At 47.8% G+C, this 23,570-nt stretch overlaps 1 protein-coding gene across 1 annotated transcript in view; it reads left to right on the forward strand.

The window, feature by feature from the left end:
- OCA2 (OCA2 melanosomal transmembrane protein) overlaps positions 1-23,570 on the forward strand; it is a 147,591-nt gene that overhangs the window by 65,194 nt on the left and 58,827 nt on the right. Inside the window, exons 16-19 of the mRNA XM_024561890.3 lie at positions 1,132-1,279; positions 2,606-2,663; positions 5,753-5,861; positions 10,457-10,584. Of these exons, the coding sequence (XP_024417658.2) occupies positions 1,132-1,279; positions 2,606-2,663; positions 5,753-5,861; positions 10,457-10,584 (443 nt within the window). The remainder of the gene's footprint in view (positions 1-1,131; positions 1,280-2,605; positions 2,664-5,752; positions 5,862-10,456; positions 10,585-23,570) is intronic.

Genomic DNA, 23,570 nt, shown 5'->3' on the forward strand with positions numbered 1-23,570 from the left:
TTGTATGAGTTCTTCATATATTTTGGACATCCACCCCTCTGGGAAGTATCATTTGCAAATATCTTCTCCCGTTGGCTTGGTTGCCTTTTTGTTTTGTTGAGGGCTTCTTCAGCTCTACAGAAGCCTTTTAATTTGAGGCAGTCCCATTTATTTATTTTTGCTCTGTTTCTCTTGCCTTTAAGTTCACATAACTTAAGTTCACGGAGTTCAGTTCACATAATGCCTCTGAGATCAATGTCCATAAGCTTAGAGCCCGTGTTTTCTTCTATTATTTTATTGTTGCAGGTTTGACACTGAAGACTTGCATTCATTTTGAGTTGACTTTTGTGTGTGGTGTAAGATACAATCTAGGTTCCTACTTTTTCATGTAGCTTTCCCGTCTTCCCACCACAGTTTACAGAAGAGACTTTTCTTTCTCTGTCGTATATTCTTGGCTTCTTTGTTGAACGTTAATGGCCCATTAGACGGGGTTTGTTTCTGGGCTTTCCCTTCTGTTCCATTGATCTATGTGTCTGTTTGCTTCCGAGACGGTAGATACTGTTTTGATGACTGTAGCTTTGTTCATAGTGGGAAGTTGTGGAGTGAGATATGTTTGCCTTGCTCTTTCTTCTCGGGATTGTTTTTGACTATTTGTGGTTCTAGACGGATTTAAGAAATTTTTGTTTTATTTCCTTTGTGGTACCATTGGGATTTTTAAAAAAGATTTTATTGTTTTAAAGGTTTTATTTGTTTATTTTTAGAGCGAGGGGAATGGAGGGAGAAAGAAAGGGAGAGAAACATCAATGTGGGGTTGCCTCTTGCGCGCCCCCTACTGGGGGCCTGGCTCGCAACGCAGGCATGTGCCCTGACTGGGAATTGAACCAGCGACCCTTTGGTTCGCAGGCTTGCGCTCAATCCACTGAGCCACACTAGCCAGGGCTGCATCTATTGTAGTTTTAAAAGTCATTTTCATTTTCTGGTTCCATTATAATAGCTCGCATATGAAGAAGCCACTGTTTTGGTTTGGTAGTTATTGGTGCCTCATTGGGGTGGGGGGGGTGTTTCTTATTCTTGGAGGATGGTGAGGGAAGCCAGGTGTCTGCTGACCTCTGAGGCTGCAGGAGACTCAGCCTTGGCTTTTGTCTGCTGCAGAGCTGAAGCACGAAATCCATGTGTGGCGCCTGACCGCACAGCGCATCAGCCCGGCCAGCCGCGAGGAGACAGCTGTGCAGGGCCTGCTTTTGGGGAAGGTGCTGGCGCTGGAGCAGCTGCTGGCCCGGAGGCTGCACACTTTCCACAGGTACCAAGCTGGGGCTCTGCTTGGGTGGCGCTCGGTTCACACACCGGTTGTCCTCAATGACAGGATGGCATGAGTCACCTGTCTGCCACCACCCTACTCATGCCCAAGTGTCACACAATATACAAATCAAGTGAGTTACAAAGCGACTCCACGGAACCACAAAATATAACAGAGCTGCGTGCTAATGAGTAAGTGTAGGGCGCCATGCACTGTGCTGAGCATCCTGGGATGTGTTAGTTTACCTCACCCTCTCCAAGCTCTGTGGAGCTCTGGTTAAGGACGAGAAAATCGAGGCTCAGAGAGCTTGAGTGATATGCCCAGGTCTCTGCAATGAGAAAACCGCACACTGGGGATGAAGTCACACTCTCAGCTACGCCTGTCCACTGCTACACATCACACTCATTGCATAGCAAGAATTGAAAATAATGAATGCTACAAACTAATACAAAAAAATATTCTTCCTGTATTTGATTTTCAGGGAGCTCAAAGAATATTCGACCATACGCAGTTCATTTTTAAAAAAAAATTTAAAAAGATTTTATTTATTTATTTTTAGAGATGAGAAGGGAGAGAGAAAGAGGGAGAGAAACATCAATGTGTGGTTGCCTCTTGTGCGCCCCCTGCTGGGGACCTGGCCTGCAACCTAGGCATGTGGCCTGACTGGGAATCGAACCAGCGACCCTTTGATTCATAGGCCTGCACTCAATCCACTGGGCCACATCAGTCAGGGTCTCAGTTCATTTTTTTAAATCCTCACCTGGGGATATATATATTTTTTATTGATTTTAGAGAGAAGAAAGGGGGGAGAGGAGAAAGAGAGAGAGAGAAACATTGATCGGTTGCTTCTCACATGCGCACTCACTGGGGATCGAACCCACAACCTAGGCATGTGCTCTGACTTGGAATCAAACTTGGCATATAGGGAAATGCTCCAACCAGCTGCGCTATACCCGCCAGGGCAAAAGTGGCATTTTCTTTACTTCAGAAAATTAGAGAGTAAGCAGAGGTAAGCAAGGGCAGCTTAGCGTCCATCATTCCTTGTTCATATTTTGGCCAGTGTTCTGATGTGCCCTGGACTTGCACTCACACACATTTCATCAAATAGCCCCATCACTTCCGTGTGTTGCTCTTCCTTGGAAATACAGAGCAAGCATCTTGCGCAGTCCATAAACCCAGGTCCGCCGGCCACTTTCCATGTGCCTTGTGACATGGCCCCATCAGGTGTCCCCGGGGGCGGCATCCAGTGCACCAGAAGCTGCTGGCCATGCCCTGCTGATGTCACTGCTCAGTATCACCAGGAGGATAATGAGTTTCCTTGTGTTTCAGACAAATCTCACAGGAAGATAAGAACTGGGAGACCAATATCCAGGAGCTGCAAAAAAAGGTACTGTGGTTTCTTTCCTCAGGGACTTTTTTTCTTTTCTTTTTTAAAAAAGATTTTATTTGTTTAGTTTTTAGACAGAGAGGAAGGGAGGGAGAAAGAGAGAGAGAGAGAAACATCAGTGTGTGGTTGCCTCTTGCATGCCCTGCACGGGGGGAAACCTGGCCCGCAACCCAGGCATGTGCCCTGACTGAGAATCGAACCTGCGACCCTTCGGTTTGCAGGCTGGTGCTCAATCCACTGAGCCATACCAGCCAGGGTGATTTATTTCTTTTTTTCTTTATTTTCCATTGTTAACACTATTGCAGATGTCCCCCTTCTCTCCTTTGCTCCCCTCCTTCCAGCTCCCACTCCCCCTTCCCCCGGCCCTCACCACACCATTGCGTAAATATTCTTTGGCTAATCTTTCCCCTTCTGTCATCCAGCCTCCTCCCTCTCCCCTCTGACTGCTGTCAGCCTGTTCCATGTGTCTCTGCCTCTGTTTTTATTTCATTCATCAGTTTATTTTGTTCATTCGATTCCACGTGAGTGCGATCACATGGTATTTGTTTTTCTCTGACTGGCTTATTTCACTCAGCACAATACTGTCCCGGTCCACCCACGCTGTCGCCAAGGTTAAGAGTTCCCTCTGTTACAGCCGAGTAGTCCTCCATTGTGTGACTTACTGCGTGATGAGGGTCAGGCCTTTTCTTTCCTGCCCATGAAATTACAGTGGAAAATCATCTCTCTTTTTCCCCTCTGTAATTGTACACAAGACATAAGCTATTTCCAGGAGTTAATGGGAAAAACGTTTTTTGAATATGGCAGGTTTATGTTTTTCCCCAGGCCAAAGAGGACACGATTTACCTTCCCTCGGAGGTGGTATGGCCTTTTCTGTGGCTGAGGTGGCTTCAGGGAAGGCTAGCGGGTGCCTGGCCCTCTGGGTCTCAAAGGTGGGGGGCTCCCAGGGTGTGAGTGAGGAAGGTGGGGGCCAAGGAAGGTGTTAGGGACGAAAGGGGACATGGGCGTGTTCTGTCCTATGGCTCTCAGTGCTGGAGGCAAAGCTCATTTGGGCATTTTTGCTCCACTGCCAGCCTGGGTGGACTTTCCCAGCCCACCCAAGCACACACGATGCCCTGCCCCGCCCCAGCTGGCTGAGATCCACTCAGGATCCACTGGGACTCACGGGTAGTTTTATGACATTTTAAATGCATGCAGTTTCCTTCCTGGGGAGAGATCGAACGCCCAGTCTCTAAAGATGATGGGAACGTTTTGTCCTTGGCCAAAGGAGATGCGGGTGTTGGGGTCCTGGTGAGTGATGCGTTCTTTGGGGGTTGGGGGACTGTGGTCCCTCCTCCCAGCTCTGTCCCATTCAGACAGATGGTCAGGGTTAGGGATGAAGGGGTGGCAGTGACACTTTTCTAGGCTCCGGGTTTATCCAGGCCCTGCTTGCCCTGCCGGCCCGCGTGGCTGTGGCTGTGGGTTGGGGAGGAGACCCAGTTCTCTCTGCGGGGCAGAGGTAGGAGGGAGAACAAGGCGCTGGGCCCTGACTTCCCGGCCAGATAACAAGCAGAGGAACAACTGGATGGACACCCGAAATAACAGACCGGCATGGGCTGCGCGGGACTGTGTTTGCTCCGCTGTTACTTCTCAGTGTCTGGGCCCAGAGCGCCGGGCTCAGGCCCGCTCTCTGTGGGTGACGCGGCTGCAGGGCAGGCGCCGCACCTCCCCTCGCGCCTGGCCAGGGGCCTTCCCCTTGCCTCCTGGGTGGCCACTGGACAGACTCAGCCAGCAAAGCTGGTCCTCCTCGGAGGTGGGACAGGGGTGCAATCCACTGAGCCACAGCCACCGGGGCTGTTTTCATTTTAAATCCTCAGTCGAGAATATGAGGGAGAAAGAGACAAATAGAGAGAGAGACATAGAGAGAGAGACAGACAGACATAGAAAGAGAAAGAACCATCAATCAGTGGCCTCCCATACACGCCCCAACTGGAGATTGAACCTGCAGCCAAGGTAGTTGCCCTGCCTGGGAGTCGAACCCGTAACCTTTTGGTGCACAGCACGATGCTCCAGCCATCTGAGCCACCCGGCCAGGGCTGCTTGTGATTTTTATGCAGCAACTTGACCTGTGTGAGCAGAGAAGCCGAGAGAGAACATCAATACCTGCATCCATCTCCATGTCTCTGCTCACACCTGTATCTACCTACCTGTTCCTGGGCCCACGCCCATAGCTAGATGTCTGTGGGTGCCTGAACAGACAAGCAGACGGATGCACCGTGGGACTAGCCTCGGAAAGGACACAGCCTGATTGACAGTTGACACCGTGGAACACGATTCTCACAGGGGCCTGGTGAGGTGGGGCAGGACCACTGCTGCCACCCGTGTGGCTCGGGGACCTCACTCCCTGCCGCAGCCCCACACAGCCGTGGCCTCGGAGCGCAGCACCCATGGGGGACCTGGCTCCATCTTGCTCTGTGGCCCAGGCCCACGGGCTGTAGGTCTGCCCCTCCTAGGTTAATGAAGCTGCCAAAGAGCAGAGAGTGCCTTCTGGCTCCTTCTCTTGTCCCCGAGACAACTGGGACACAGTATTCCATGGATACTGTGTTATCAAGTAGAAAAGAGCAGGCTCACGTCATTGCCGGAATGGGTGACCCTCGGTACCGCCGTGGGCCAGGATGTGAATGGAGGGAGGGAAATTCGCCCTGAAAGGTGACAAGCACACAGAACCTGTGCAAATGCACGTGTCTTGAAGGGCCAGGTCCCTGGGCCTCACATGTCGTCTCCCCAGTGGCCTTGCTCAATGTCCCTCCTCCCTCCCATAGTGGGGCTGGGACCAGCGGGACGCGCTCGGTGTCCTATTGAAAAGCCACTTAGCCAGGTGTCGGCAAAAGGATCACACTGTGTTTTGAAGTTCCCGTGTTCATTTTCTGTATGGATTTTGAATGCTCTCATCCCAAATCTGTATGGCTTTCCTTACAACACATTTCTTCCTTCTCTGCTTTCGAGTTCAAGGTCTTTCCGTTCTCATCCTAAGGAGAACTTTGCAGTGACTCGGGTCACGTGGGACGATGGCCACGTGGCAGGAGTTGGGACAGCCTTGTCCTCTCTCTCAGCACAGGGTATCGGACAGGATCCTGCTGGCCAAGTGCCTGCTGGTGCTGGGCGTCGTCATCCTCATGTTCTTCCTCAACTCCTTCGTCCCCGGCGTCCATCTTGACTTGGGTGAGTCTCGCCGCTGTTGGTGGGTTTCGTTGCTACACTTTGCACTTGACATCACAACCGGAAGGGGAGGTTTCAAGGTCGTTCTCAGACCCTGGTGATGCGGCGGGGCCAGGGAGGGCAGAGGTGGAGGGTGTGGAGGGTGGCCAGCCTTCCAGGGAACGGGGAAAGTCTTTCTCTCCCTCTCTTTCTTCCTCCCTTGCTCTCTGTCTAAAAATAAATTTTAAAAAATCTTTAAAAAAGAAAGATTTTATTTATCTACTTTTAGACACGGGGAAGGCAGGGAGAGAGAGAAACATCAATGTGTGGTTACCTCTCGCATACCCCCAATTGGGGATCTGGCCTGCAACCCAGGTATGTGCCCTGACTGGGAATCGAACCGGCAACCCTTTGGTTCTCAGGAGGGTGCTCAATCCACTGAGCCACAGCCCAGGTTGTAACACATCTCTATACTGTTCCTGGATAAGCACCCCCTTACCCCCCAGAAAAGACAGGAAGTCATGGCAGCAGGGCCTGAGTCTCCCCAGCCCCCTGTCCGTCTCAGATTGTACCTCTGTTCTGGTCCTCAGAGTCGCCTGCCCCCGGTGCACAGGGGGGAGGTGGCTCTCATTTTCACTGTGACACTATCACTTCCCACTGTCTGAGCCCTGTGTCGGGGTCCATGGCCCATACCCACCTGGTCACCAGCAGGTGGCGCTGTGATACCTTGTGAACCCTGCACCCTCCCGCGTTGCAGGAACACGTGGCATTTTCCTGAGGGTTTTCTAATTCACTCGACGGGTATCTCTATGAGGGTCATTATTAACATTTTTAATTTTTCAAAAATTTTATCCTCACCCAAGGACATGCTTATTGATTTTAGAGAGAGGGGAAGGGAGGAAGAAGGACGGAGAGAAACATCGATTGGTTGCCTCTTGTATGCACCCTGACCAGGAACCAAACCCACAACCCAGACATGTGCCCTGACTGGGAATCAAACCTGCGACCTTCTGGTTTATGGGACGACACTCCAACCCACAGAGCCACACCAGCCAGGGCTCTTGGGAGGTCATTGCTTAATGAACGTGAAACATAACCGCTTCCAAAATCCGCCCTCCGTGAAGGGCAGATTTATGAGGACGATGAATTTCAGTGGTGGCAAGGTGTTTTTTGTTTTAGCCAAAGCTTTGCACTTGGCTTGCTTTCAAAAGTGGGCTCTGCTATTTAAAAATCTTTTGGAAACAACTTGATTTGCTGAAACATTTGACGGATATAATTTTCTGTAGAAAGCAAAACCTCTTCACTTTGCACACTAGACAGATAATGTGACCCAGGCTTCTTGGGTCCTTGGCTCCCACTGCAATCATTAGCATGCGACTCAGTTTCCCTTTGCTGTCATGCGCAGAAAACTCCTTTTCTAGTCTTTCATGTAGCACTTGACGCGCAATCTTTTGCCTGCATGTCTGCCTTTCTAGTTCGCTGTCACAGACTCTCAGGATTCATCGCCTTAAGGAATCTCACACCCAATTGGCTGGGTGGCCCGCCCTTGGCGATAAGCTGACAGGTGTTCTCTGTCCCCGCCTGTGGGAGCTGATCCACAGGATCTTGGGGTCATAAGAAAGAATGTAAAGCTGGAGTGCTAAAAATGTCATGGATTTTATTTGTCTTGGGAGGAGTACATCTGTAAATTACGGGTGCAGCATAATTATTTTGAATTTCACTTCAGACATAGTTAAGTTTAACATTATAAGCCTTTAGTCGCTATAAGAATGTTAGGTGGTAATTAAGCAAATACAATAAAACTGGCCTTGGTGGGCCGAGGGGTTCAGAATAGATTGTTCTTTTTAGTGTTCACGGATTATTTCATTTCTAATTTTATTTGAGGTTCCACTTTTACGAACAATAGCCTGCCTTTGAAAAACCAAAAGATATTTGGGAGTATGCATGAGTTTGGTTAGCATTTGCCAGGGGTCTTTATAGAAATAGCCATATTTAAAAAAATCTTTTACTTTTATTGATTGATTGAGAGGGAGAGAGAGGTTGGTTGCCTCCCATACACGCCCGTACCGGGGATCGAACCTGCAACCCCTGTTGGCGAACGGGACGACGTTGCAACCAACTGAGCCACCTGGCCAGGGTGATATTTAGGGGTCTTCACCTCACTGCATGCCCTGGAGGTGACTCCAGGTAGCTCAGTTGTCACACACAGGTCCCCCAGTCCTTATCTGAAACTCGTGGTGCCAGATATGTTTCAAAATTCAGATATTTTGTTTGTAGTCTACGAACACCATTCACTGCCCGTACCGTATGGTGGGTAATGCCACAGCACCCGCCCCGAGAGGCCCAACGCCAGCGCCCCGTGATCTCAGCACGCATATTTCCGCAGCAAAACGTGACCGTGTGTGCGAGATGGGATAACAAAGACCACATATGACCTCATTTCAATTCATGTCAGGTTTTATGGAATTTTGACAGAAGCTTATAAAAAACGCCATCCTCTCAACTAATTCTAGAATTGCAGATAGCTGATTCCGAGACTATAAAAAGTATCCATGAGCTGCCTTGAGAACGTTAATGTTGGCCTTAAAATTGATCACCTTGATGAGCAATGTCCCAGGTCTTCTTGTTTTGATAATTAATTCAGAATATCCGCCCCTCCGCCCCCTGGGGTTTTCCTCACAATATGTTTGATTAGATTTCAATTCCAGAGATTTCTCTGTGATTATATTTCCCTGATTATGGTTTCGAAATTGCGGGTGTCCCTCGGTGTCCCGCTGTCCAGTAATTGGACTGTGGTCTCTTCAAAGGTCTTTTCAGCCGCCTGATCAGCCTCAATCAAAATCAGATTGTCGGGATGATACCGCGCGAAGTGGCAGATGCTGGGCCGAGGGGCCCTGGGGCGGCAGACTCAGAAGCAAAAAGGCTCCCTCTTTCAGGGAGCGGCCCCTCCCCAAACACTCGGTTCTCTTTGCCTAGCCTCCCGCTTCTCCATGCGTGGTCGGTTCTTTTTTTGGTCTTTTGTCTGTTCATGGCAGAATCATAATAGTCTCATTTGTTTCTTGATTTATAGGGTCTCAATGTCAGCCACACAGAGAGAAAAGGTTATTTTGTGTATTTTTAGAGAGAGGGGAAGGGAGGGAGAAAGAGAGGGAGAGAAACATGGATGTGTGAGAGAAACATCAATCAGTTGTCTCTCTCACGTGCCCCCTACTGGAGACCTGGCCCACAACCCAGGCAAGTGCCCTGACTGGAAATTGAACTGGCGACCCTTTGTTTCACAGGCCGGCGTGCAGTCCCCTGAGCCACACCAGCCAGGACGAGAAAAGGCTATTCTGAATTCCCAATTCCCTGATTGGCCCAAGTTGGGTTAGCTTCCTTTTCTAACAAGAAATTGTGACCCGCAGGGACAGGGGCCACCTGGTCCAACATGACTTAGAGTGGCTGGAGATGTAGTGCTTAGAGAAAGGAGGTCATTGCAAACTGGACGGATGTCCCCCAAAGTCCCTAATGTGTTTCCTACGTCCGCTAACTTCCAGTAAGTAAGTAACTTCAGTGAAATCATTCATTTATTTATTCAGCCATTCATTCATGCGGCACTGTTGCAGGCTGGTCCAGAGACCCCTGCCCTCATCAGTCCCCCATCCCAGGGGGCTGGGTCTGTGCGGACTCACGGGAGTGCGGTGAGGACTGTGCAGTTAAGTAAGACGCTGAATTTCAGAGTGCTGACAGCCCGACGCAGAGGTGGGAGGAAGAGGAGGAGGAAGTGGAGAAGAAGGAGGGAGAGGAGGAAGTGGACGAAGGGGAAGGAAAAGGAGGGGGAAGAGGAGGAGGAAGAGGAGGAGGAAGAGATCACATCCAGTCAAAAAGACCGGGAAACGCCTCTCGTGGAAGGCAGCATTTGACGTGGGCTTGGACACAAGAGCAGGCGTTCAGAAGCAGCCGGTGAAATGAAAGCTTGCAACCAGAAGACGCAAGTTGGGCCAATACAAGGAAGCAAGTGTACCTTGTGGCATCTCCTGTGGAAAAGCAGCAACCCTTGGCCAGAGCGGCCCACAGTGTGAGCCTGGCGGCTGGACGGAGGCGCCCCTCGAGGCGGGCCAGCAGCAGCCGCGTGTCATTGCTGTCCCACGTGCGCTCAGACACTCACCAGCCCACCCGGACGGGTCCGTCCTTTTACGGCTCAGAGCCCTTGACGGTGCCGTCTTCTAGTGCAGGCTGTCTGACCTTGAACGTAGACTGGTAATGGGAAACATTATGTTACCACAGGGACTGCTGCGTCGTGATTTACAACAAGAGGTGTCATTCTGCAGGGGACAGTGTTTGGATCTTGGGGTCATGACCAGATTTAGGTGTTTGGTGGGACTGCTGTCCACTCTTTCGCTGCTGTCGCTCCAACTTGGCCTCAGTGCTTGCTCTGTCCTTGGGCGCTTTTGCCTTGAACACCCTCCCCTTCCTCACCTGCGATGTTGTATTCACCCTTAAGGTCTCTGTAAAAGACCACCTTTGGGTGAGACCTGCTCACAGTCACCACATTGGGTCACTCTCTCTGGGTGTTGCTGCATCTTTTTTTTTTTTTTTTTAACACACTACAGCTCCGTGTCCATTTATTTGTCTTTCAGGGTGGATCGCTATTCTGGGTGCCATCTGGTTGCTGATTTTAGCTGATATCCATGATTTTGAGATAATTCTTCACCGAGTGGAGTGGGCAACACTTCTGTTCTTTGCGGCGCTCTTTGTTCTGATGGAGGTGAGACTTTAGAACTTTGGAGAATGATCTTCTACCTAGTTTTTAGAGTTTATATTTTATTTAGTGCATGAAGAAAGTCAAAGTGTTTCTTTGGAGACTTTGGAGGTTATAATTAGACTATTAAAATTTTTTATTTATTATTTTAGAGAAAGGGGAAGGAAGGGAGAAAGAGAGGGAAACATCAGTGTGTGGTTGCCTCTTGCATGCCCCCCTACTGGCAACTTGGACTACAACCCAGGCATGTGCCCTGACTGGGAATTGAACCAGCGACCCTTTGGTTTGCAGGCTGGCACTCAATCCACTGAGTCACACCAGCCAGGGCTAATTAGACTATTTTAAGTAAACCTAGTTAATTTTTTTCATCTCAGCCACCTGAATATTTCTGATAAAATTGGCTTGATAGCCAGTGGGTTTTTTCCCCCCCTTGAATTATCTTTGGGGTTTGTCAACTCGTTCGCGACTCATTTGAGATAAAGGAGAATTTGCTCTAAATGGGCTTTGGGGCAAAGTGATGTCTTCCAGCTGGTTTACGGGGTAACAGCTTGGTTATCTCTTTCATTCTGTGTAACATTTATCTACATTTTCTATATTACCGTGGAAAAGGCTGCCTTCAAGGAAAGAGTGAATAACGTGTATTGTTCTAGTTATAGTTGTTACGTTCACTCCCAAAGCGTCTCAGTCTAGGAACTTGGTTTATAAACCGGTGACCTTCTCAGATGCACAGGTTTAGTGGCGTCAAAGTTCCCTCAAGTTCTCCAAATGCCTCACGTTCGTCGCCCGAACTTGCAGGTGACAAACCCACTTGTTCGTAATCCTCTCCAGGTGCAAACCTTCCCGCTCATCCTTTTCACTGCTTGTGAGACAGGACCTGTGGCTGTGTGACCTTCGTGACTTCGCCCGTGATGGGCTGGGTAGATGTAACCATGTGACTCCCGTGGGCCCTTCCCGTCTCCCAGGAAGCTGCGAGTTATATTCTGCGTCCTCAGTTCCCTCCTCAGAAATGTCACCTTTTCTCTTCCAAGTGTCCTCTCCACACCAAGCACACCGAGTGTGGAGGGGGACATCCTGGTTCCTGGTTTCATGATTTAGGAAGTGTCCGCCGCAATGACACGTTTGCTCCAGGTGTCCCTTGCTATTTCATTGGGTTTGGGCCATATTTTTCTCAATTTTATACTTTGTGTTGACTGGGTAGAAACTGGAATATTTATTTATTTATTTAAGAAAGAGGGAGAGAGAGAGAAAACGAGAGGGAGAGAAACATCGATGTGAAAGAGAAACATCGATTGTTTGCTTCCTGTACGCACCTCGACCGGGGATTGAACTTACAACCCGGCGTGTGTCCTGACAGGGAACTGAACCAGCGACTTTTTGCTTGCTTTTCAGGATGACACCCACCTCACTGAGCCACACAGGTCAGGGCTGTATTCAGTTGTTTTTTTTTTTAACTGTAGAAATGTATTATATGGCAAAAGTAATGGTAAATTTAAATGAAACAATAGCTATAACACATTTGCACATCACAGCAGTCCTAGGCTGACATTTAATTTTTTTGTACTTACGTGTTTTTCTCCGTACGCTTTTGTTTGTGCCTCTAATTCTTTTAACGTTTAGAGCCTTTCTTGGAAGTGGATTTCTTTTTCAGGAAGCAGCCAGCAATTATCTTCACAACATTTATGACCAATTTGTATTTTTCTTGTTCTAACAAAGGTTTTCCATGCATAGCCTTGCTTTCCTAAAATAACTCACAGTTAACAGTATTTTGACCTGCTTGTCGATGGGCCAGCCTTTTAAACTGCAGATGAGTGAACATAAATTTTTGAGGCAATCAATTTGGCATTGATTTTTGTGAGTACAGGGAATCCGAGATCCGGGGAATGGCAGTTGCTTTTGGCTTCGCTTCTTATTTTTCTCTAGTTCTCACAAGTTTCTCACAGCTCTTTTTGCACAATTAGTTTTCAGAGTTTCGTGTTTCCCTCCATCTCACGTTTTCTTGTTTATTTATTTAATTTTAGAGAGAGGGGAAGGGAGGGAGAAAGAGAAGGAGAGAAACATCAATGTATGGTTGCCTCTCATGCGCCCCCTACTGGGGACCTGGCCCACTACTTAAGCATGTGTCCTGACTGGGGATCGAACTGGCGATCATTTGGTTCACAGGCTGGCACTCAATCCACTGAGCCACACCAGCCAGGGCGTCACTGAGCATCTTTCAAACCAGCGTTTTGAACTCTGCATTTGACAGATTGTTTGTCTCCATTTTATTTAGTTCTTTTTCGGATTTTTCATCTGTTCTTTCATTTGGTCCATGTTTCTTTGTCTCCCTGTTTTGGCAGCCTCCCTGTGTTTGTTTCTGTGTATTAAATAGAGCTGTTCCATCTCCCAGGCTTAGTAGAGAGTAGCCTTACATAGCAGGTGTCCTGTGGGGCCCAGAGGTGCAGTTTCCCTGGGCTCCTGAGCCGGGTGCTCCAGGGGTGTCCCTGGTGTGGGTTGTGTGCGCCTTCCAGCTGTAGTCGAACCCTGATCGCTGCCAGCACCGCAGCAGGAGAGACTGATTCTCAGGCCGACCGGCTGTGAGGACTGTCTCCGACTACAGAGGCCACACCGTTGTGCAGGGGCTGACCCCACAGAGCGAGATTTGCTTTATCGGGACTCTGCTGCCTGCTGAGGCTGCCTTTTGGGTGCGTCATTCCGGGAGGTGGTTGGGCGGAGCTCTGGTGTGCTCTGAAGGTGTCCACTGGGTGTGTTGGTTCTGGGGCCTCTTGGGAGGTGGAGGTCAAGGTCAGCCACTGCCGGTGCCCTGTGCTGGAGCACCTGGTAGGAGCTACAAAGTAATCTGTGTATGGTTGTCACCTCTGCTGGGCTGGGAGGTGCCTGGGAGAGGCCAAGCTGTGAACTGACCCCTGGCAGATGACCCCTAGTGCTTGGCCTGGGGCTGCTTAGCAAAAGGTACAGAGCATGCCGGGGCCAGATGCTGCTTGTTTGGGGTTTGTGAACCTTTGGGAGATGATAGCAAAGCCCACAGCCTGGGCCAAGGAAGGCTGCTTGCCTGGATCAGCCACTGAAAGAGGTTCTGGCCTGTGTGAGAGGTGGGTGGGGTGGGATGGGGTCTCAGGGAATCCCCAGGACATGGTAAGTTTGGTGGTGGCTTAGATTTGGTGCCCACCTGCACCGGGGGGCTGGGTGGGGGCGGGCCCAGCAAAGGAACAATGGCGTCTGCCAGCACTTCTGTCTGAGAGAAAGCTTCTCCTCTAGCTCTCACCCTGAAGCCAGACAACGCAGTTCCTCCCCGTAGGTCCCCGATGCGTTTCAGCGCTGGGGCTCAGAGCTAGTGAGTTCACATAATGTGCGGGCCCTTTAAGAGGAACACCTGCGACTCCAGACTCCTCTGTCTCACTCAGCCACCATCCCCTCTGGTTTTCACAGCCAGAAGTTACGCGATTTCTCTTCCTGGCTCTGGAACCCTGGCTTGGGGGGAGCTGCTGTGGAGCTGGGACGCCTCATTTCTTGGGGCAAATGTCCGCCGCTGAGATAATCCCTCCTGATTTTGAACCTCCACATGTGGGTGTGGGACCAGCTCGTTCGTAGTCTCTGCCTCTCCTCCTGTCTCAACGTGGCTGCTTCTTTCCTGGACATCGCGTGTCCAGGGGTCTGGCAGTCATCACAACTGTCCCAGGCGCTGTATGCAGGGTGGCTCTCAGAAGGACCCGTTGAGGAAGGTTCCTTGCGAGACTCTTGTTATCAGAATCTTGAACTGAAAAGAAAGCAAAATATAATAATAATTTTGCTTCCCAAAGCTTTAGTGATTTCTGGTTTCCTAAACAATGAGTTCCCTGGGCCGGCACACTTATGCCATAGCTCTTTTCCTCCTCGGGTGTCCAGGAGGTTTTGAAAGGCTTCCCGTGTGACGGGATTTCATTGTGTCTCTGCCAGAGGGACTTCTTTTGCTGTGCCCTGGCTCTGCCACCAAAAGTAATCACAGTGCTAATAATAGGATCAAGGCTCTAATTTGTAGGCTGCAGGTAATAATTTCATGTTTATGGGTAATCACTCATGCCAAATTCCAAACAGGCTTCTTGGAAGCTGTCCAAATCCCCCTTGACCATCCACCATTTTCTTGTCTCAAAAATATTTTTGAGGGTAAGGGGGGGTGGAGAAAGAGAGGGAGAGAAACATCAGTTGGTTGCCTCTTGAACGTCCCTAACTGGAGATCAAACCCATACCCTTAGGCATGTGCTCTGACTGGGAATCGAACCAGCGACCCTTCATCCTGTGGGATGATGCCCAACCCACTGACCCGCACCGGTCATGACCACCATTTTCTTGCATAAGTTACTATGTAGTATAAGTCACCTTCATGCATAAGACCTATGGCTTATAATATACAAGTCACATATGTCATATTCTCTCCTGTCTTGAGAAATGCCACGGTCACCTGAGCAATGACGTGACGTGAACATGTGGGAGAACAGCCGTTCCCTGGGAAGTTCCTTCTGAGATGCGCCGGCAGAGCGCACAGTGGCATCCATGGGCTCCGCCCCAAAGTGACTCCCACGTGTTCGGTTCCTGAGTTCAAGAACAGCAACGCTTGTTCTTCTTGCCTTAAAAAAGAAAACAGCACTTCGGCAATGATAAACACGCCACAAAAATAAATTTCGTTTCGTGAATTTGGTGTTTTGCAGTAATTACTGAAGTCACTTCTGTGTTTCTCCTTCATGGTATACAAAAAGAGAATTCATTTTTATTTATTTATTTATTTATTTATTTATTTATTTATTTATATTTTTAAGAAAAACGAGGAAGAGAAACACAATGTGTGGTCACCTCTCATGCGCCCCCTACTGGTGACCTGGCCTGCAATCCAGGCACGTGCCCTGACTGGGAACTGAACTGATCACCCCTTGGTTTGCAGGCCGGTGCTCAATCCATTGAGCCACACCATCATTTTTAAATTATAGATGCCTTTATTTATTTATTTTTCAATTACAGTTGACATTCAGTATTATTTGTATTAGTTTCCGGTGTACAGCATGGTGCCCAGACCATCACGTATTTTACAAAGCAGTCATCCCCCTGGTATTTCAATGACCCATCTGACACCATACACAGTTGTTACAATATTATCGACTGCGTTCCCTGTACGTTACATCCCCGTGACTGTTCTGTAACTGCCGGTTTGAACTTCTTACTCTCTCCCCCCTTTTCACCCAGTGCCCCCACCTGCTCCCATCTGCAAACCATCAGTCTGTCGTCTGTATCTATGAGTCTGTTTGAATCTTGTTCGTTTGTTTATTTGGCTCTTTAGATTCCACCTAGGAGTGAGATCGTATGGTGTTTGTCTTTCTTTCTCTGACTTACTTCACTTTGCATAACACCCTCTTGGCCCATCCATGCTGCTGCAAATGGCAAGATTTCATTCTTTTTAATGGCTGAGTAATATTCCATTGTATAAATGCACCACTTCTTCTTTATCCACTCGTCTCTCGTAGACACTTGGGCTGCTTCCATATCTTGGCGACTGTAAATAACGCTGCAATGAACATAGGGCTGCACATGTTCTTTCAAATGAGTGTTTTGGGTTCCTTCAGCTATATTCCCAGAAGTGGGATCTCTGGGTCCTAAGGCAGGTCCATTTTTAATGTTTTGAGGTTATCTCCATCCTGCTTTCCACAGTGGCTGCACCAGTCTGCATTCCCACCAACAGTACACAGGAGTGCCCTCTTCTCCACAACCTCGCCAGCACTTGTTGTTTGTGGATTTATTGATGGTGGCTGTTCTGCCAGGTGGGAGGTGATATCTCATTGTGGTTTGAATTTGCATCTCTCTGATGATGAGTAGCATTGGGCATTTTATCATATGTCTATCGCCTGTTTGTAAGTTGTAATTGGTGAAGTGTCTAAATGGCAGATGGCCTCCAAATGGCCTCAGATTCCAGAGTCTGGGACCAGCACGGGGATGAGGCTGGTCACTGACTTCTGCCGCAGGCACACCAGTGTAAGGGTCACCTGGGTGCTGCTCTCTCCTGTCGCCCAGCCTCCCAGGGGTGACGCCATCTTGCAGACAGGATTGTCAGTAGGGTCCCCGGGAAGACGTGCATTCTGGGAAGAGTGGACACATAGACATTTTTATTTGTAACTGTTTGTTGTAAAAAATGATTCATAACAAGCTCCTTATCAGTTGTTTTTAATCCTCACCCAAGGATACATTTATTGATTTTAGAGAGAGAGGAAAGGGCGGGATAGACACAGAGAGAGAGAGAAACATCGACCAGCTGCCTCCCGTGCGCACCCCGACCAGGGATCGAACCCGCAACCTTTTGGTGTATGGGATGATGCTCCAACCAACTGAGCCACCTGGCCAGGGCCATTTTTATTTTTAAATGTATGTAGCAAAAAAAAAAAACAAAAACCCAACAAGCTCTTTGTTAGAGCTTGTAACCTGTTGATAGCTCTCACAGTCTTCAAAAATAACGGTGTAATTCAAGTTCAATGGAAATCCTTCCAATGGTGATGTATTCCAATGTTTGTGAAAATAGTAGAGTGTGTCAGCTGTGAGATGTGTAAGAACTCTCACTCTGTTTTAGAGGTTTTAAAAATCCGAGTGCCTTGCTCAGGTCAGATTTTTAAAAATGTTTAAAATTTATATATTTTTAGAGAGGAGAAGGGAGGGAAAAAGAGAGGGAGATAAACATCAGTCTGCGGTTGCCTCTCGCGCGCCCCCTACTGGGGGCCTGACCTGCAAGCAAGGCAGGTGCCCGGACTGGAATCAAATCAGCGACCCTTTGGTTCACAGGCCGGCCGGCACTCAATCCACTGAGTCACACCAGCCGGGGCTGCTCAGGTCGGATTTTGATGGAGACAGTTTCAAAATAAGATAGGCTATCATGAAAAAAGGAAACTCACCCAGGAAAAGTAGAGCCGAGGGTATCTGATCGAAGGACCTGAAGAACACATGGGCTTCCTACTTGACCTTTTGAACGAGGACATCCCGTGCAGTCTCTGGTCACGGAGGTGATTTTAGGCATTTCCTCTCCGTTGTGACAGGGGTAAGGCTGACGTGCATTTGTCCCTCTTCACCCAGAATCTGTGACCTGCACTGGCCTCTCCTACCCAGTGGAGAGCTCCAAGGGGCACATGAAGCCCTCTCTGTGCCCTGCCCAATCCCTGGTGGTGATTATGGGTGCAGAGGTCAGTTGGGGGGGGAGGGACTTGGCACTGGAAAAGTAGCTCATTTAATCTTTTTAAATCTACAAGTTAGCCGAAGAGGGCAATTAAAAAAAATTAAGATTTTATTTATTCATTTTTAGAGAAGTTAAGAGAGAGATAAAGAGGGAGAGAAACACCAGTGTGTGATTGCCTCTCGTGTGCCCCCTACTGGGGACCTGACCTGCAACCCAGGCATGTGCCCTGACTGGGAATGAAACCAGCAACCCTTTGGTTCCAAGGCTGGCACTCAATCCACTGAGCCACACCAGCCAGGGTTGAAGACGGCAATTTAACTGGCTTTCAGAATAAGAAAGAGGGCTGAGCTTCCATTTTGCCAGGGGGTGGCTGTGAACCTATGAAAATCCAATTCTCCCTCTGGTTACACCTGAAATGCCAGACAAAATGCAAAAATCAACTACCCCTAGGTTCTGAAAAATAAACGAAATCTGGAGGGTTGTGGAGGGGCATCAATGCCCGGGGAAGGGACCCTCAGGGGCGGTGTTCCTGTTTCTCTCTCCCGGGTTGCCCTCAGGGCAGGCTTTAATGGTGCAGTGGCGTGCTGACAGAGGTGGCTAATTCCCACCCAATGTCCCTGCCTTCCCATCCAGAGGAGCAGCAGCTGTGGGCCGGACAGCGGGGGGCCCTCAGAAGAGAGCCAGAGGAGCCCCACCCCATTTCTGGGCATGAATTTGCACAAGTACCAGCCTCATTTCTGAACAGCTCATGTGTGGGACGGGCCTGCACCAGCCTAGCAAAGGCCCAGTCTGACAGGAGAGCCGTTTACACGTGCCTCTGCCCATCTCCCGGGCGAGGTGGTCTCTGGGCAGGCACAGACGGACAGAGCAAGGCTTAGCGAAGGCGGCAGAAGCTGAAGCCTTTGCACAAAGCTCCGACGGTGGCCCCGGGCCTGTGGGAGGCAGCCCCGGACTCTTCTAGGATGTGTGAACTGGAGCAACAACGGCTGTGGTCTCAGCCCAACTTCTAAACCAAACCAAACAACCAAACAAAAAAAATCAGTGTTCCCCAGAAGATTCTAATGGGCCTGGAATCTACATACCTTACGGTGGATAATATGCAGGGGACAGTCCTGAAGGACTCGGCCTCTAGAGAGTGAGGGACACATAACCGATTTTTAAGGGAAAAAGACAAGAGATCTCAACCCCGGGATGACCCAGATGTGGAAAGTAGCTATTAAAAGTATGCTCAACGAGGGAAGGAGAACACAATCGAAATACGTGAAAACATGGGACTTCCTAGGAAAGAAACAGGAATTACCAAACAGAACCAATGCAAAGGTCAGAAATTAAAAATATAATACTTCAAATATCTATAAAATTTCTGACGGGGCCCTGGCCCGGTGGCGCATGAGTTGGCGCATGAGTTGGAGCAACGTCCTGTGCACCAGGAGGCTGTGGGTTCGATCCCCGGTCGCGATGTGTAAGGGAGGCGGTCAACTGATGTTTCTCTCTGCTTAAAAATCAATAAATTAAAAATAGAACAAGAACATAGAAAGAGCTACAGAAGTGGTAACTAGTCAGGCAAATGTACAAAAAACCTTTTCCTTCTGCTAAGTTCTTTACGGAATGTTGAAAGCACCAGTTACGATGTTGTCTGGTGAGCGTCGTGATGCCCGTAGGTGAGGTACATACAAGAGGGAGAGGACCTGAGTCATTTCAAGGCTTTTCCGTTTTGCTTGATGCAATAAAATGCTAACTTGAAGCAGAAAAACCAGGCATGTATCTTGTAATCCCTGGAGAAACTACTAAAAATACAGTGAAAATATATGGATAAAAAGCTAAGGGATAAAAATAACATAATATTGAAGTAACCCCAAAGAAAGCAGGAACATGGGCGCAGAGATGAATAAAAACGGAGGGAATGAGCCTATAATAAACTCGTTTGCTGAATGCAGCAATATCAACAGTTATGCTAAAGGCAGCCTTCCAATTAGAGGACACTGAGGGACGGGTATAAAAGCCAGACTCACACGTATTCCCCACAAGAGATGAAATTTTAATATAAAGATGCGGTTAGGCTGAACAAGAGTGAATGGAAAAATATAGTTTGCCAACAGTCTGCGTAGAGGCTGACGTGGCATAAAATAGACAGATTGTGTTATTAGAGGTAATGAGGGCCATGTAATAATGACAAAGGGCAGCTTATCAAAGAAAGACATAAGGATGATACATTTTCCTAATAAAGCCTCAGAAAGCAATTGATTCGCAAAATTAAAGCAGTAGGCAACTCCACAGCCACCGAAGGTTCTGCCTTCTCTCAAGACTTGGTAGATCCCCTGGACGGAAGGCCATGAAAACCACAGAAGACAAGACCTGTCAACCGTTTCGACGTCAGTGACGTGTGCAGAACTCGCCACCGGGCCCCTCATTGTGCATGTGTGAATCTTCCAAGGTGATGTCATTGCAGATAAGGGTTGTGGACTCTGAACGCAGCAAATTTAAACCGGAACCAAGGAACAATCAGATCTCTTGGGAAAGTGCATGTCTTGAAATTCAGCAGCAGGATTTTAATGAAGTCACGAATTGGAGATGAGGAAATATTCTAAAATAAATGTCAGCGAAATAAAATGCAAAAAGTGTTGGATGCAGCTGAAGGCTGAAAGGGGAAACTTACTGATTAAATACTTAGAAAAGAAGAAAGACCTAAAAAGATCAAAAGAATTGACAAACCTCTAGCTGCGGAAGGGTACAGACCGGCCAAATCAGCAGTAAGAAGGGGTTATCAGCACAGAACCTACAGGCATGAACGGAACGGGAAGAACACCATTAAATAACGTCATGCCAACCTATTCAACAACCTATGTAAAATGGAGTGTTTTCTTGAACAACATAACTTGCCAAAACGGACTCAAGGAGAAATAGAAAAATCTGAACAGAATTATATCAAGTAAAGAAATTGAATTAATGAAAAATCTTCCCACGGGAAAGCTGCAGGCGGCTTCAGTGTTGAATCTCTCACACATTCAGTTAGAAGCAATACCAGTTCTGTACAAACGCTTTCAGAAAATAACAGGGAGAGAACACTTCCCAACTCATTTTCTGAAGCCAGTGATACGCTGATTGTAAAGACAAAGGCATTATGGGAAAACTACAGACCAACATTTCTCATGAACAGAGATCTGAAATTTTAACAAAGTATCAAACCTAATGCAACAATATCTAATCCAATGCAAAAGAGAGAGAGAGAGAAACATCGACTGGCTGCCTCCCATATGCACCCCAAAATGATAACATAATGGGGTGCATATGGGAGGCAGCCAGTCGATGTTTCTCTGTCTCTCTCTCTTTCTCTCTCACTAAAACCAATAAACATATAAAGAAAGAAAGAAAAAGTACTGCTTATTAAAGTACTTTTATAACCAGGAAGGGTTTATTCCAGGAACACAAGGTGGATTGAACATTAAAAAATCAACACAATGTTCCATATTAACAGAATTCAGGAGAAAACCTCTTAAGTCATTCTAACAGATGCCTAAAAAGCATTTGACAGCATTTGGATTCATCATAAAAGTTCTCAGAGCCCTGGCTGGTGTGGCTCAGTGGATTGAGTGCAGGCCTGCAAACCAAAGGGTCGCTTGTTCCATTCCAAGTCAGGGCACATGCCTGGGTTGCGGGCCAGGTCCCCAGTAGGGGGCACGTGAAGGGGCAACCACACATGGATGTTTCTCTCCCTCTCTTTCTCCATCCCTTCGCCTCTCTCTAAAAATAAATAAATAAAATCTTTAAAAAAAAACAAACAAAAACCTCTCAGAAAACTAGGAATCTTCAAATTGATCAAGGGTATTTTTGAAAAACCTAGGGGCCACTTTGTAGTTAATATTGAAAAACTTAATTGTTTTTCACTGAGATGGAGAACATGGCACACCCACTATCATGTCCAGCAGGCCACAGTTCCAAAGAAATAAAGGGCAAAGAAACACAAATGGAAAAACTGAAACTGTCTCTAGCTATTGATGATATTGCTTATGTAGAAAGCCCCACATAACGTACAATTCCCCCCAGTATTCATGCTAGAATTAATAAATAAATTCAACAATGCTGTAACTGCAAGATCAGTGTGGAAAAGTAAATTGTATTCTCCTATGCTGGCAACAAACCAGTGGAAAACATTGAAGAAACGATTGCATTTACAGTGCTTACCCAAAACATTAAAAACTGCAAGTAAAACGAAAAAAGAGGCCTGAGATCTCTACACCAAAATATACATACTGAGAGATTGTTGAAAAATGTAAGGATTTTTTTTTCATTGCTTTCAGAGAGAGAGAGGAAGGGAGGGAGGAACAGCGATGCAGACTTCCGCCCGCAGCGTCTGTGTGTTGTGGAGGCAGTGAACAAATTCACACAGACTGCAGAAGTCCTATGGAGAAAAAGGGACCGCACGGCCACTCTCTGAGAGAGAGAGAGAGTGCCTTGGCCTCTCTCACAAGGGGAGAGCACCTTGACCCTTGCCTGGATGGGCTTTTATTGCTTTCCAGTCACATGACATCAAAGAAGGGTTTCATTCATTATCCTTATGTTTACTTTAAGTGATTACTTCTTACAGATAACAAAAAAAGGAAAAAAATGTTGCAGATGCAAGGGAACGATCAAAATGATGGATCTGGTTACATTCTGTCCTTGGGATGGCTTAACACAGACTTTAGGGAGTTGCTTCAGAGGAACACATTAAACATCTGCTGTTTCAACTCAGGGTGAGGGAGTTTTAGCAAAAGAAAGTGTTTTTACTTTTTGAAAAATTTTTATTGTTACTCAGTTACAGTTGTCTGCATTTTCTCTCCATCCCTCCACCCCACTCCAGCCAAACCCACCTCCCTCCCCTGCCTCCACCCTCCCCCTTGATTTTCTCCATGTGTCCTTTATAGTAGTTCCTGTAATCCCCTCTCCCCACTGTCCCCTCCCCTCTCCCCTCTGGCTATTGTTAGATTGTTCTTAACTTCAATGTCTCTGGTTATATTTTGTTTGCTTTTTTCTTTTGTTGATTATGTTCCAGTTAAAGGTGAGATCATATGGTATTTGTCCCTCACCGTCTGGCTTATTTCACTTAGCATAATGCTCTCCAGTTCTATCCATGCTGTTGCAAAGGGTAGAAGCTCCTTCTTTCTCGCTGCTGCCTAGAATTCCATTGTGTAAATATACCATAGTGTTTTGATCTAGCAAAAGAAAGTCTTAAAGCAGCCTAGGCACCATGCCAGCCTGGTTCCCCATAGGAAAGCCAATCTGCACTCCTGGGTCCTGTGTGCCGTCTTGCCTTCCATCAGTTTTCTGGTTTGATGCTGGGCTACATTCCCCATTGCCATGCTGATTGTTCCCTGTAGAAGAGAGAGAGGGAAATCGATTTGTTGCTTCTCGTATTTGTCCCAATTAGGGATCAAACCTGCCACCTGGGTACGTGCCCTGGTCAGGAATGACCGTTCCATCCATGGAAAGATGCTCCAACCAACTGGGCTACACCAGCCAGGGCACAAGCAAAGCATTTTTAGAAGAACAACATTGGAGCTAAAGCTCCCTCCATCATTTCTTGATTCAACTGTAACTCTATAGCAACGGAGCCAGCGTGGTACTGGTAAGAAGGAGATCAAAGCAACAGAGTAGAGAATCCGGAAATGGATCCTACAGATGTGGCGGGCTGATTTTCAACAAAAGTGCCAAAGCAAGTCAATGGGGAAAGGGACATTTTGTCAGCAGATGGTGCTGAATCAGGCGGATGTAGGTATGAACAATGAAGCGCAGGAGCTGAATTATGCTCACCGCTTTATCTGTTTAGTAGGAT

Source organism: Desmodus rotundus, chromosome 10, assembly GCF_022682495.2.
Source record: "Desmodus rotundus isolate HL8 chromosome 10, HLdesRot8A.1, whole genome shotgun sequence".
Classification (NCBI taxonomy): domain Eukaryota; kingdom Metazoa; phylum Chordata; class Mammalia; order Chiroptera; family Phyllostomidae; genus Desmodus; species Desmodus rotundus.